We start from the raw sequence: 13,095 nt of genomic DNA, 5'->3' as shown, positions 1-13,095 counted from the left end.
TAAGATAACATTCATTTGTAAGTTTAACTAAAAGTTTCTCGTTGAGTACAACAGACGTGGGGAGGGGGGTGTTAATACCTTCCCCTTACGTAATCTAAACCCGGACCTGGATTTGATTGTGACGACCATTTTCTTATTTTTTTAGGTTTTATCGATATTTTCTCTTTCCTCCTTTGGAATAAATAAATTTCGGTGGCGACTCTGTTCGAATCATTTTTTCCACGACCATCACGAATGATCGTATTTTTCGAGGTGCGACACCCATTGAATCTTGAGGTCAATGTTATGTTAACGTAAGATTGGGTTTCCGCTGCTGTTGGAACTCTTATTCAAGGAGTTTCAACCACATACCTCTCGAGGTTGTCTTTACTAAGTCTCTGGTCAGTGACTTAGTAAATGGATCATCCAATTTATAATTCGATCGTATATATGTGAATAAAATGATTACATCCTTAATCAATTTTCTAACAAAAGAATGTCGAAGTCCTACTTGCTTTGACTTTCTGTTATGCACTTTTTTATGCTTTAGGTAAAGTGGCCTGACTACCACAATGTATCAACATCTTTGAAACATTGTCTTTAGCCAATGGAAGTTCCAATAGAATATCCCATAGCCATTCAGCTTCTTCACCAGCGGAAGCAGGATCCTCGAACTCTGATTATATGATTAAGAAAGTGATTCACATTTGTTTCTTGCTCTTCCAAGAAATTTCACCTCGACTAGTGTAAATATTCACATAAATGCAGATTTATGATATTCAACACTTGATATCAAACTCGCATTAGCACATCCTTCTAATATGAAAAGAAATCTACAATAATGGAGATCATGATTTTTGGTTTTCATAAGATAGCCAAAAATCCTAATGATGACCTTTCAGTGCTCACCATTTGGATTGCTAATAAAATCTACTCATTTTACTAATTGTAAATGATATGTAGGGTCTAGTACATTGCATGCACTTGCAGATTCCAATTGAGGCAGAACTTTTCTGTCATTCTTTTAAAGTTTGACACTAGGATCAAATAGAGTACTTACTTTCTTGAAATGTAAGTTTTATAATTTTTCAAGTACTTTCTCAACATAATGTGTTTAATTAAGTTCATAAACCCCACTATTTCATTTTACTTTGACCCCCAAAAGTGTGTCAACTAGTCCAAGATCATACATCTTGAATGTGAAAGTTATAAACCCCCTTGTTTCTAAGATCTCATTCATCTCATTGTTAATGATCAATATGCAATCATCATAGAGGCAAAGGAATATCCCAATTTTCTCACACAACTTTGTGTACAAACACTTGTCACAAGAATTAGATGAAAACGATTTTTAGATAATCATACATGATTATGCAAAAAGGTTTTTAGATGAAGTGGGAGATGAAATTCTGAGCAATTTAAAGTAATATAGTATGAATTGCAATGAGTAATATAAATGTTGCATTGTTTCGCATCAACACTTTTGAAATGATGCATTGTTTCGTCTACAACAACACTTTTACCAAATGTTGCATTGTTTTGCCTACAACAACAGTTTTCAAAGATTGTACTGTTTCACATTCTGCAACACTTCACGATTGTTGTCTATTTCTGAATTCAAGCCTACTGCGATACTTCACAAGTGTTATCCATTTTTAAATTCAAAAACTAATCTTCACTTGAATATCTTCTTGTCATTTTAAAACACACTCAAAATTATTAATTATTACTCCCTCTGTCTCATAATACTCTTTCCGTCCCACAAAGAGTGACCCATTTGATAATTTCACACAGATTTAAAAAAATGAAAGAGAGAGAATGATATTTTTACTAAACCAACCTTATCATGTATTGAAAATGATGAGTATTAATTAGAGGAGAAAAGTGGAAAAGATGCATTAAAAATTGAAATGGATCATTCATTTTGGAACACTTATAAATGGTGTTGAGAATGTATCAAATGTGAGTAGTATGGACAATAGTCCCACGTTGGTTGTAAATATGAAGACTTGAGCATTTATAAGTAAGAGAACTCACTCACCTATCACCTTAAGGTTTTGGGTGAATATGTGGTGTCTCTCTCACAAAGGTGTTGCTCTAGAAAAGAAGTCCCACAATGTTCAATGCTCCCTAGTGGAAAAAACTTCCCCAACAAATGGTATCACGAGCCATTGGTTTCAAAAAGGGATCAAATTACTTGTATCGAAAGTCAACGGCGTCAGGATGGTGAATAGGAAATGTTTCGTTGAAGAGTGTCAATGGCGCCAGTGTGGTGAATAAGAAATACTCTGTGCGGTACAAGAGTCTGTGGAAGTAAGAAGAGCTTTCACTCTAGACTCGCACTTGAGGGGGAGTGTTGAGAATGTATCAAGTGTGAGTACTATGGACAATAGTCTCACATTGGTTGTAAATGTGGAGACTTGAGCATTTATAAGTGAGAGAATCCACCCACCTATCACCTTAAGGTTTTAGGTGAATATGTGGTGTGTCTCTCACAAAGGTGTTGCTCCAAAAGAAGAAGGCTCACAATGTTCAATGTTCCCTAGTGAAAAATTCCACCAACAAATGAGTCACTCATTGTGAAGGGAGTAAGTGTCTTATTTGAGTTCTGCATGGTTTTTAAAAAAATGATTAGATATATTGATTTTAATGATAAAATTAGTTTCATTTACCAATCTATTCTTATTTAATATAGTTAGTGGAATTGTTAAAAATATTAAAAATTAATAAATAGAGGTATAATAATAAAAATAAATAATAAATATTATATTATTATTTTAAAAAATATATTTTAAGACATAAAAAAAAAGTAAAAATCAAACACTTTTATAAAAAGGAATGAACAATAGTACAAGAGTTTGGTGGGGTTGTTTGGTGGTAGCCCCAAGTGGGAAAGCTATTAATAGCAATAGCAACTATATTCCCTTTTAACCGAATTATCTTCAGATTTTTTTCAAATGTATTTAATAATATGTCAGAACTTTGAATTGGATCGAGCTAACACATGCTCCCCCGTATATTTTAGTAGGATTGTTTAACTAATAATTTCGTGATTATGTTAATTTTTATTGTTCATTTTGAATTTCCAATATTTATTTATTTTGTCTTTGTTACACTCTTGGATTCCATACATAAGGAAAAAGTTTATCAAGTCAGAAATGTTAGTAATTTAATTAAAATATGTTAGTACTAACATAATGTTCTAATTTTGAAAAACTATTGAAATGAAGCATTGACAATAAATTTTTTACAATTACTTATGTGTAAAATATATGGACTTTTAGTATCAAGTGTTTAATAAATTTCAATTAAAATGGAGTAATTAAGATTACTCCTTTAGGATTTAAAATTACATGAACACTTGTAAGATTATAAATTTGAACCCGAAAGATAATGTTTGGCTTAATAATATCTTCAAAAATGTGTAAAAGAAAATTTTTCAAAATACATTTCTCTTTAGAATTAGATGGTTATGATTAAAAATATTTTTTTTATTTTTAAATAAATGTTATATTTAACACTTTTTAAGAGATTAAGAATAAGTAATAAATAAAAGAAAGAAAATAAATATTTTATTAAATTATCCTTCTCAATTGTTAGTTTATTCCAACTATTATAAGTGATTTTTTTTAAATAATCATTTTTTTTAATTTATACTAAAATAACCTATTTTTCAAATTAATTACCGAAATAACCATCTTTCATTATTGATGCGTCAGTTGAACTAGCGCATCTAATTAGCATTCAAAGGAGGCGTCCAAGTCATTGGTGCATGCATGCAGTCAAACATGTGAAGGCGTCACATGCATTGGCGCATGCATGTAGGCATGTGAGTGTGCGTCATATGCATTGGTGCATGCATGTATCATATGTGTGTGGCGCCTAAGACAATGGTGCATGCATGTGTGCTGATCTATAAATACACTATGTATCTCCCATAATTTTTCACACAACTTCTTACCCTCCTTCCATTTTCCTTCATTTTCCTTCAATCTCCTTCAAAGTTCTTTTCTTTAACCATGTTTGAATATTCATATATTCACAAGAGAAATGTTGATTTAATCTTTTTAGTAGTGTAGCCTCCGATAAAGATCTGACTTTGGAATATATAAACGTTTGAACGTCTTAATAGGACGTTGAACCGTTGGTTAGATGGAGAAATTGCAGAGGATGAAATGATCAAAAGAATTCAATTACTTGAGTCCACGTTCAACCAAAATGGAGAAGTTCGTGTACGAGTGGATATTAAGACTGCCAGAAACGTTCACATGATGAGTATACTATGTTCAAAATTATTTTGATGGTTGTAATCGCATAATTATGTTGTTGTAATCGCATATTGTTTATGTGTTGTATTTGTTAGTAATTGTATTTTATTTGTTGTAGTTTATTGTATTGTAGTTTATGTGTTGTATGTGTTGTATTTGTTTGTGATGATATTTCCTCATAAAATTATCATATGAAATAAATGTTGTTTTTAATATAAAGCAAAAAGTTACAATTAAAATTATCTTGTTGTGCTTGTTCCAACACTAGGACATTTAGTACGATTATGACCGAGTTGATGACATGAACTACACAATCTAACGATTTTGTTTTCCGTATCCATTTCGGTTCGAATACGGGTGCTGTTTGGGCAATCCTTTTTCTTTCTTCGCATTATTTCATTATGCCAGAGAATGTCCCATTGATATGCAGACCAGTAATCCTCTTTTGCTACCACTAAAAAGCTAATTTTGTAAACATTGGAAATGCTTATGACTTTATAAGTCAGATATTAAGTAGGATGGATCTCGTCGAACCTTTGAACATGTCGATTTAACATGGGAGCAAGGCATACGAAAGACTTGGAACTTTCCTCAGTCGCACCAACCTCCACCTAGTTCCACTTTATAGTGTCCCCTCGACATGCCTTCATTGTGATCCATGGACTCAACAACGTTGTACCAACCTTTAGTACGATCAAACACTGTGACCACATGTGTGTTAGCTTTGGCAGCTTTCTCTCTAATGAATTTCATTGAAGCGTCACTGAACAACTGCCCAAATTGTAACACTGAACTCCATTTGGAACGTCTGGTCTCAAACAACCCCCCTAGCCTAAAATAGGTTGCTTGCACTAAAGCAGTTATAGGTAGGTTTCAGATGCCTTTGAAGACAGAGTTCATTGATTCCACAAGATTTATTGTCATGTGGCACCAACGTTGATCGTTGTCGTATGCCCTACTCCACTTCTCCAATGGAATATTGTCGATCCACCTTACTGCATTTGCATTTGACAATCTGATGTCTTCGCGGTAGTGTTTAAAAGAAGGTTTTGTTAATGCATACCCTGCGTTGACAACCTTCTTCCGTAACGTTTTGTCTTTGATCTCTCGCATGAAGTTTTGAGCAATATGTCTAATGCAATAGACATGCATCGACGGAGGATCCTGTCAGCCATTATCAATATTTTTGTAGGCACTCACTATTGAAGGATGTCGGTCTGAGATCAAACATAAGTTAGGTTGATGAGCAACGTGAAATCAGATATTTTTTAGGAAAAAACTCCATCCCTCGGCAGTCTCCCCTTCAACTAGGGCAAAGGCGATTGGAAAAATGTTGTTGTTGCCATCTTGTGCCACTACCATCAGTAGGATTCCTTTATATTTCTCGTACAACCATGTACCATCAATTTGTATAATAGGTTTACAGAATAAAATCTTTGATGCATGGTTGATACGCACAGAAGAGTCGTTGGAATATTCCATTACCAATAGCACAAGTCCCGTGTGGGTTATACACCGACAACATTTACAAGTTGACAATAGTCCCTAGAGCATAATGTTTAAGAGCCACCGAGTATTTTGGAAGTTGTTTGTAAGACTCATCCCAATTGCCAAACACGTTTTCAACCGCCTTAGTCCTAGCTATCCAAGCCTTCTTGTATGATGGAGTATAGTTGTATTGTGTTACAATATACGAGATTATTGTACTCACCTTTAACGACTGATTGTCGCTAATGACAGACAAAATTTCATCGCATATTAATTGAGAGTTGAGTTTGCGATAGTCTTGCATTGGATCAGACAATGTAATACTACTACACAACTCTACATTTGATTTAAATTTTTTTATCTAATTACATATCATCTAATCATGTCATATTCTTGTACAGTTTATCTGGAGGCCATATTTGGGTCTTGATGGGCAGTGGGATTATTCCAACTTGATGGACAACATAAACACCAATTATCCGGTTCACTACTGTGGAGATGCACCAGAGTGACCGTGTAAAATTGCAGTTCGACATGCAACAACAAATCCAGAACCTTCGACGTGTTTGGGAGATTGGCATCAACAAGTAGTCGATGGGCAATGGGATTATTCCAACTTGAGAGACTTTGCAAAAGAAATGTATCACCATTGGAGGAATCGATGGCAACACATCTTAAACGAATCAGTCATACATGGTGCTAGACCAACTCAACATTAAAAGACATGGTTTAGGTCGGTTACAACACCACAGTTTGTGTTTGAGCCAAGGTATTTAATTGATCCACGCTAACGAGCCTCGTCATCAAACGCCCAACAACAAATCCCCGCCCAAGAACAATGTCAACCCACCCAAACTCAACGATCAACCTCACACCACCACCCTACCATATACACCCAACCACCAAACACTCAACCTCGCAATTAATTCATGCCACACACCCAAACTCAAAACCAGGAGTCAAACCCTAACCACCAACAGCCATACACAGCCACCACAACAGTCTATAGCCCAAATGATTCATACGATCCAGCATCATGACATCGTAGCCCACCACCAATGAACACCCAAACATCTCATCACCACAACATCCAACCATTGTTTGACTTTAGTGCACCACAGGAACCATTGCTTCGTTTCCAAAACGATTCAATGTCCAAATTCGGGCAACCATATCGTCCACAATCCACCCAACCACATTGACTCAACTATGACAACATGGGCACCGAACTCAATTACGGAAGCGCCGTTGGCGACAACCCCTCAGCTATTGGGGACAAATGATGACAAATCTATCAAATATCGTTGGACCTTCCACTGGACCTTCACACCAGCCACCATTGCATCATGTCAGCACTCAAAGACCCCAAACACCTCAGAGAAATCGTGGGAGACCTCGAAGACAGACTAACACACTTAGACGTGGAACATGGGGACATTTCAATCGTGTGTGTCATTGATTTTCTTGTCAATTTTATGTATTTTTACTTTATAATATAATATAATTTTTAATTTAAATATTTAATTTAATTAATTATAAATTTAAAATTTAAAATTAAAAAAATGGAAAGTGCATGCGCCACATATCAATGACGCATACACTGATGTACTGATGTAGTGTATGCATGCACCAAGATCATTGGCGCCTATACTCATGCGCCAACGGCTTGGGCGCCTCCTTTGATTGAGAATTAGATGCGTCAGTTCGATTGACGCATCACTAATGAAAAGTGGTTATTTCAATAATTAAATTAAAAAATAAGTTATTTTAGTATTTAATTTGAAAAAAAATTATTATTAATATTAAACGAAGGAATAATAAATTGAAATCAATTCTAATTACAATTCTAAAATGAATTGAGTACTTTTCTTCTTCCTTAAAAAAATGGAAAAGAAACACTTAAATGTGGTAGATGAGTGAACAATGGCAACATTGATGGAGTTGGTGACTTGGAAGGACAAAATGGTTTGATATGGTAACATTTTTTGTTCATCACATGTCACATTAACTACATCAACTGTCTGTTTAAGGTTGAATTAAAAATAATAAAAGTAAGAGTACCTTCAGCCGCTAGATTTGAATTTTGCACTCATGTCCCTCTTTTGAGTACAAAATACTAAAATACCATGAAAAAAATCGTTTTTGATATAGAGCAACCGTCGATTGAACCGGCGTTAAAAAAAGCCATGGCTTTTGCCCAGTGTGCAACTTTTTCAAAACATAGCCACATGATGAGCTACAACTTTGACTTTATGATAGTAACAATATTATATAAAATTAATATTATCTAACAGTACTCTGTAACAGTATCCAGGATATAGTCATCTACTCATATGATGATATGGTACATATACAACAATTGAAAAATGGTTCATCTCAAAATTTTCTTTACACTAATTTTAGTACAATCACATAACTGCATTACCTCTCAGTAGCTATAATCAACTGTAAGTAAGACCTAGAATTAAATTACCTTATAAACAAAACAAACAAAAAAATCTCTTCTCATATTCATATACAAAATTACAGATCCCTTCTGCATAATGGGCAAGAACCATGCCTCAAGAGCCACATGTCTATGCAAGGTAGATGAAACATGTGATGACAATGAGGTAAACTTCTAACAGTCTCTCCAAGCTGGAAGTCCTGCATATGTATCAATAATCAGAAAATGTCTATATCAAAATCAAAATCCAAACACTCGTGTGTTTTAGGATTCGCGATTGACAGAAATCAATTATGTCAATCGAATCCAAACTCAAAAACTATAAATTCTAACTTCAAGTAGAATCAATTCTCAAGGCAGAATCAATTCCACTTTAAGAGAACCTAACACCTCAAATCACTCCAGAATCAATTCACGCAACTTTGTTACTCATGGAAGATTCGTAGGGGCATGCAAGACGGCCCTACGGCAGGGCCTCACACTTTTAAGCTATGATAAAAGGTGCCTCCATACACATATTCCACATTTAATTTATGGTTAAATAGGACCCTACCATGTAAATATTTACAAGAAAGAGTGCAAAAAAAACCAACCTGGAGACAAACCGAACAAGAAACTTTCTCCCCTGATGCATCAACATTGTCGGTGGTGATTTTGATTTTTGGGATTTTCGCAACGGAATCTCCGGATAACCCTTTCGAACCACCAATGTCAAAGAGGTTTTGAACTTCATCAAAGCTGGTTTCAACAGCACCCATCTGATAAAAAAAATCACAAGTGTCAGAATTAGAAACACTATGAAATAGTGATCATTGCAAAATTGAAAATTCTTATGTAGAAATCAAAATACCTGACTTTGAACAGCACTCAACATTGCAGGACCAATCCTCTCGCGCACGAGTCTTCCACTCAACAAGCTAGCAATAACATCAATCTGCAATATAACTCAAAAGGATCAAAATCCAAACCACAAAACATGCGATTTCGACCGCAAATCATGTAACTACAATAGAAAAGCTTCTTCCAACACAAGAAAAGATCTCATTCTAACACAATCTACTCACCAAATATAAAAGACAACCAATCCCAGATTCATCAGAATGCCAAAGAACAAGAGATGATTCAAACACTTCAATCGAAAAAACAGCTCCTGATATAGCACCAACAGCAGCACCTCGAATGAAACCACTTTCTGTCTCTTGACCTATCAAAGCTCCTGTCATAGCACCCAACAGCGTCCCCACTGCATAACAAAACAAAAACAACCACCCATTAACCTTAAAAAACACAAATGTCACACCTCAATGTTAAAAAATCAAAGAAATAACCAAAACAATGAACATCCAAACCAATCAACAAAATTCCACACACCCCCAAATCGAAAGTTTCATTTTTCCTTCCAAATTTCACATAACCAAATCCGATTTTTCTCATTTCCAACAAATTGAAAAACGAAATTACAAGACACCACCACACCACACATTGACAATGCAAATTCACCCCAGAAAAGAAACAAATAAAAAAATTAGACCAATAATCAGAAACAAAAAACAAACCTAATGCGAAGCAAAAGGTCAAGATCGCAGAGAAAATGTTCCCAATGATCGCGGAAACAGCGAGAGTTCCAAATTGTTTAACCTTGTCAACGAAATTCCCGAAGGAACCGAACAAAAATGAAGGAGAAGGACAAGGATTTTGCACGAAATCCATCTAGGTTAGTCAAAAATCGCACGAATCGTACCAACAAAACAAAACAAAACAACAACAATTGGTAAAGTGCGTTCGGTTTGAAATGATGTCACAGGAATTGGGTTTAAGAAGGAGTTATATAATGACACAATAATATAAAATAAAAAATTAAATAATAAATAGAAAAGTAGAAGAAGAGAAGAAATGAAGAATAATAATAAAAAATAAAATAAAATAGATATTTATAAAGAGAGAAAGCTTAATCTGTAAGGGAGAAGAAAGGAAGAAACTACGATCAACCAACTCGCATTTAAAGCTTGTGTGCCTTAAAAAGACCAATTTTCAATATCTCTCTATCTGCCTATTTTTTTTATTTTCCTTTCTAAAAATGTAAATTAATTTTAATTAGGTTTGGATTAGGTTTAATCCTAATTTTGTGTAAATAACTTTCAAAATAGCACGGGTTGAGATAGTGACAAGTAATTGTCACATGAAATTAATTTGCTACTGTTAATTTTTACTACTTTTTTAGCTTAGTTAATTAAAGATGTATCGGATGGATTTCGTTGGCTACGGTTTTCTCAACAAGTTGGATTATTATGACAACATTTTTTTTTAATATTATATATTGTATTTAATTGATTTTTTTAAAATAATTAATATTTTTAATTAAAATACTAAAATAACCAAAATAATCAACATTTTTAACTGATGCGTCAGTTTAACTGGCGCATTCAATTAAGTTAGAGATGGGGCATCCAGAACTTTGGCGCATGCATGCAAATTCAATGTATGTAGGCGTCATGTTTCTTGGCGCATGCATATGTAGTGTATGTGTCAATGCATGTGGCGCATATACCTTTAATTTTTTTTAAAAAAATAAATGTTAAATTTTTAATTAATTAAAAAAAATAATTTAATTGAAATGCACTGATAGCGTAAAAATATTTTACACTGTCAGGTAATTACAACCATTGATTTGTTAGAAAAGTTTGACTTTTTTTAGAATCACATATAAAGTAACACAAACAGATGATTGTGATGTATTGATAGTATAAAAAAAATTACAGTGACAGTGTACAACAATTAATCTCTAAAAAGAATATTGAAAATAAAAATTATATTTATATTATAATGAAAAATTATATGGAATTGATAAGAAATTCAATGACTCGCCCGATTGAAACGCCCATTTGTTCCACATCCAGGTGCGTTAGTCTGTCTTTGAGGTCTCCCACGATTTTTCTGAGATGTTTGGGGCCCTTTGGGTGTTGACATGATCCAATGGTGGTTGATGTGAATGCCTGGTGGAAGGTCCAACGATATTTGATAGATGTGTCATCATTTGTCCCCAATAGCTGGGGGTTGTCGCTAACGGCGCTTCCGTAATTGAGTTCGGTGCTCATGTTGTCGTAGTTGGATCGTTGTGGTTGGGTGAATTGTGGACGGTATGGTTGCCTGAATTGAGACATTGAATCAGTTTGAAAACGAATCAATGATTCATGGGGTATACTATAGTCAAACAATGGTTGGATGTTGTGGCGATGTGATATTTTAGTGGTCATTGGTGGGGGGCTACAATGGTATGAATCGTATGAATCATCTGGACTATAAACTGTTGCAGTGGTTGCGTATGGTTGTTGGTGGATAGGGTTTAATTCTTCGTTTTGAGGTTGGGTGTGTGGCACGGATGGGTTGGGAGGTTGGGTGTTTGGTTGTTAGGTGTATATAGTAGTGTGATGATGTGAGGTTGGTCGTTGGGTTTTGGTGGGTTAACATTGTTCTTGGATGGGGATTTGTTATTGAGCGTATAATGACGAAACTAGTTGATCATTGATCAATCAAATACATTGGCTCGGACACAATTTGTGGCATTGTAACTGACCTAAATCATGTCATATAATGTTGAGTTGGTCTAGCACTTTGTATGATCGGTTCGTTTAAGATGTGTTGTCGTCGATTTCTCTAATGACGACACATCTCTTTTGCGAAGTCTCTCTAGTCGGAATAATTCCATTGGGCATCGACTCTTCATTAGTGCAACTGCGGAAAGTTCCAAGTCTTTCGTATGCCTTGCTCCCATGTCATTATGGCATGTTTAAAGGTTTGAAGGGATTTATCCTACTTATTATCCGTCGTTTACAAAGTCATAAGTCTATTCAATATTTACAAAATTAGCTTTTCGGTTGTTGCAAAAGAGAATTAATGACCTGAATATCAAGGGGATATTCTTTGGCGCAATGAAGTTATGTGAAGAAAGAAAAAGGGACGCCCAAACAACATTCGTATTCGAGCCGAAATCGATACGATGAACAAAATGGTTTGATTATGTAGTTCATGTCGTCAACCCGGTCACAATCGTACTAACTGTCTCAGTGTTGGAACAAGTACAACAAGATAATTTTACATGTACCTCTTTTGCTTTATATTAAAAATAATATTTATTTCATATGATAACTTTGTAAGAAAATATCATTACAAACAAATACAACACATTCAACACACAAGCAACACGTAAACAACAACACAATAGACTACAACAAACAAAACACCATTACTATAACTAATCGATTGCAACCATCAAAACAATTTTGAACATACTATACATCATCCTGTGAACGTCTCTGTCAGTCTTAATATCCACTCAAACATGCACTTCTCCATTTTGGTTGAACGTGGACTCAAGTCATTGAATTCTTCTAATCATTTCACCATCTGTAATTTCTCCATCTAACCAACGGTTCAACGTCCGATTAAGACGTTCAAACGATTCTATATTCCAAAGTCGAATCTTTATCAGACGTGCGACTGTTGAAAAAATTAAATCGGCATTTCTCCAGTGAATGTATTCAGACATGGTTAAAGAATAAAAAATTAAAGGAGAATGAAGTAGATTGAAAGGAAAATGGGCTTGGAGGATAGGAAGTAGTATGCAAAAATATGAGAGATGCGTATGTTATTTATAGATGAATATCAAAATGCATGCGTCAATGTCCTAGACGCCACACACACATGACAATGCATGCGCCAGATGCATGAGCGCACAAACTAAACCACACATGTATGCGCCAAGAAGCATGACGCCTACACGTATTGGATTTGCATGCATGCGCCAAAGCTCTGGACGCCTCCTCGCTAGTTTAATTGAATGCGCCAATTCAACTGGCGCATCAGTTAAAAAATGTGGTTATTTTGATATATTTTTTAAAATTTTGGTTATTTTAG

At 34.8% G+C, this 13,095-nt stretch overlaps 1 protein-coding gene across 1 annotated transcript; it reads right to left on the bottom strand.

The window, feature by feature from the left end:
- Nucleotides 1-8,036: 8,036 nt before the first annotated feature.
- On the bottom strand, nt 8,037-10,166 carry LOC127120099 (NEP1-interacting protein 1). Its single transcript, XM_051050477.1, has 5 exons — nt 9,738-10,166; nt 9,246-9,424; nt 9,032-9,115; nt 8,775-8,939; nt 8,037-8,381 (listed from the first exon to the last, which is right to left on the bottom strand). The coding sequence occupies exons 1-5, from the start codon at nt 9,889-9,891 to the stop codon at nt 8,259-8,261; spliced, it is 705 nt and encodes a 234-aa protein (XP_050906434.1). The 5' UTR covers nt 9,892-10,166; the 3' UTR covers nt 8,037-8,258.
- Between the last annotated feature and the right edge of the window lie 2,929 nt (nt 10,167-13,095).

This window comes from Lathyrus oleraceus, chromosome 2 (genome assembly GCF_024323335.1).
Source record: "Lathyrus oleraceus cultivar Zhongwan6 chromosome 2, CAAS_Psat_ZW6_1.0, whole genome shotgun sequence".
Classification (NCBI taxonomy): Eukaryota; Viridiplantae; Streptophyta; class Magnoliopsida; order Fabales; family Fabaceae; genus Lathyrus; species Lathyrus oleraceus.
The sequence above is the reverse complement of the archived record's forward strand: the minus strand, read 5'-3'. Positions and strand labels throughout refer to the sequence as shown.

What these genes read in the sequence shown, in the direction of transcription:
- LOC127120099 (XM_051050477.1), bottom strand. Translation starts at nt 9,891, where the DNA reads ATGGATTTCGTGCAAAATCCTTGTCCTTCTCCTTCATTTTTGTTCGGT. An exon ending in TGAGTGCTGTTCAAAGTCAG is followed by an intron (nt 8,940 to 9,031) that starts GTATTTTGATTT and finishes TTTTTTTATCAG; the next exon opens with ATGGGTGCTGTTGAAACCAG. An exon ending in CTTGTTCGGTTTGTCTCCAG is followed by an intron (nt 8,382 to 8,774) that starts GTTGGTTTTTTT and finishes ATACATATGCAG; the next exon opens with GACTTCCAGCTTGGAGAGAC.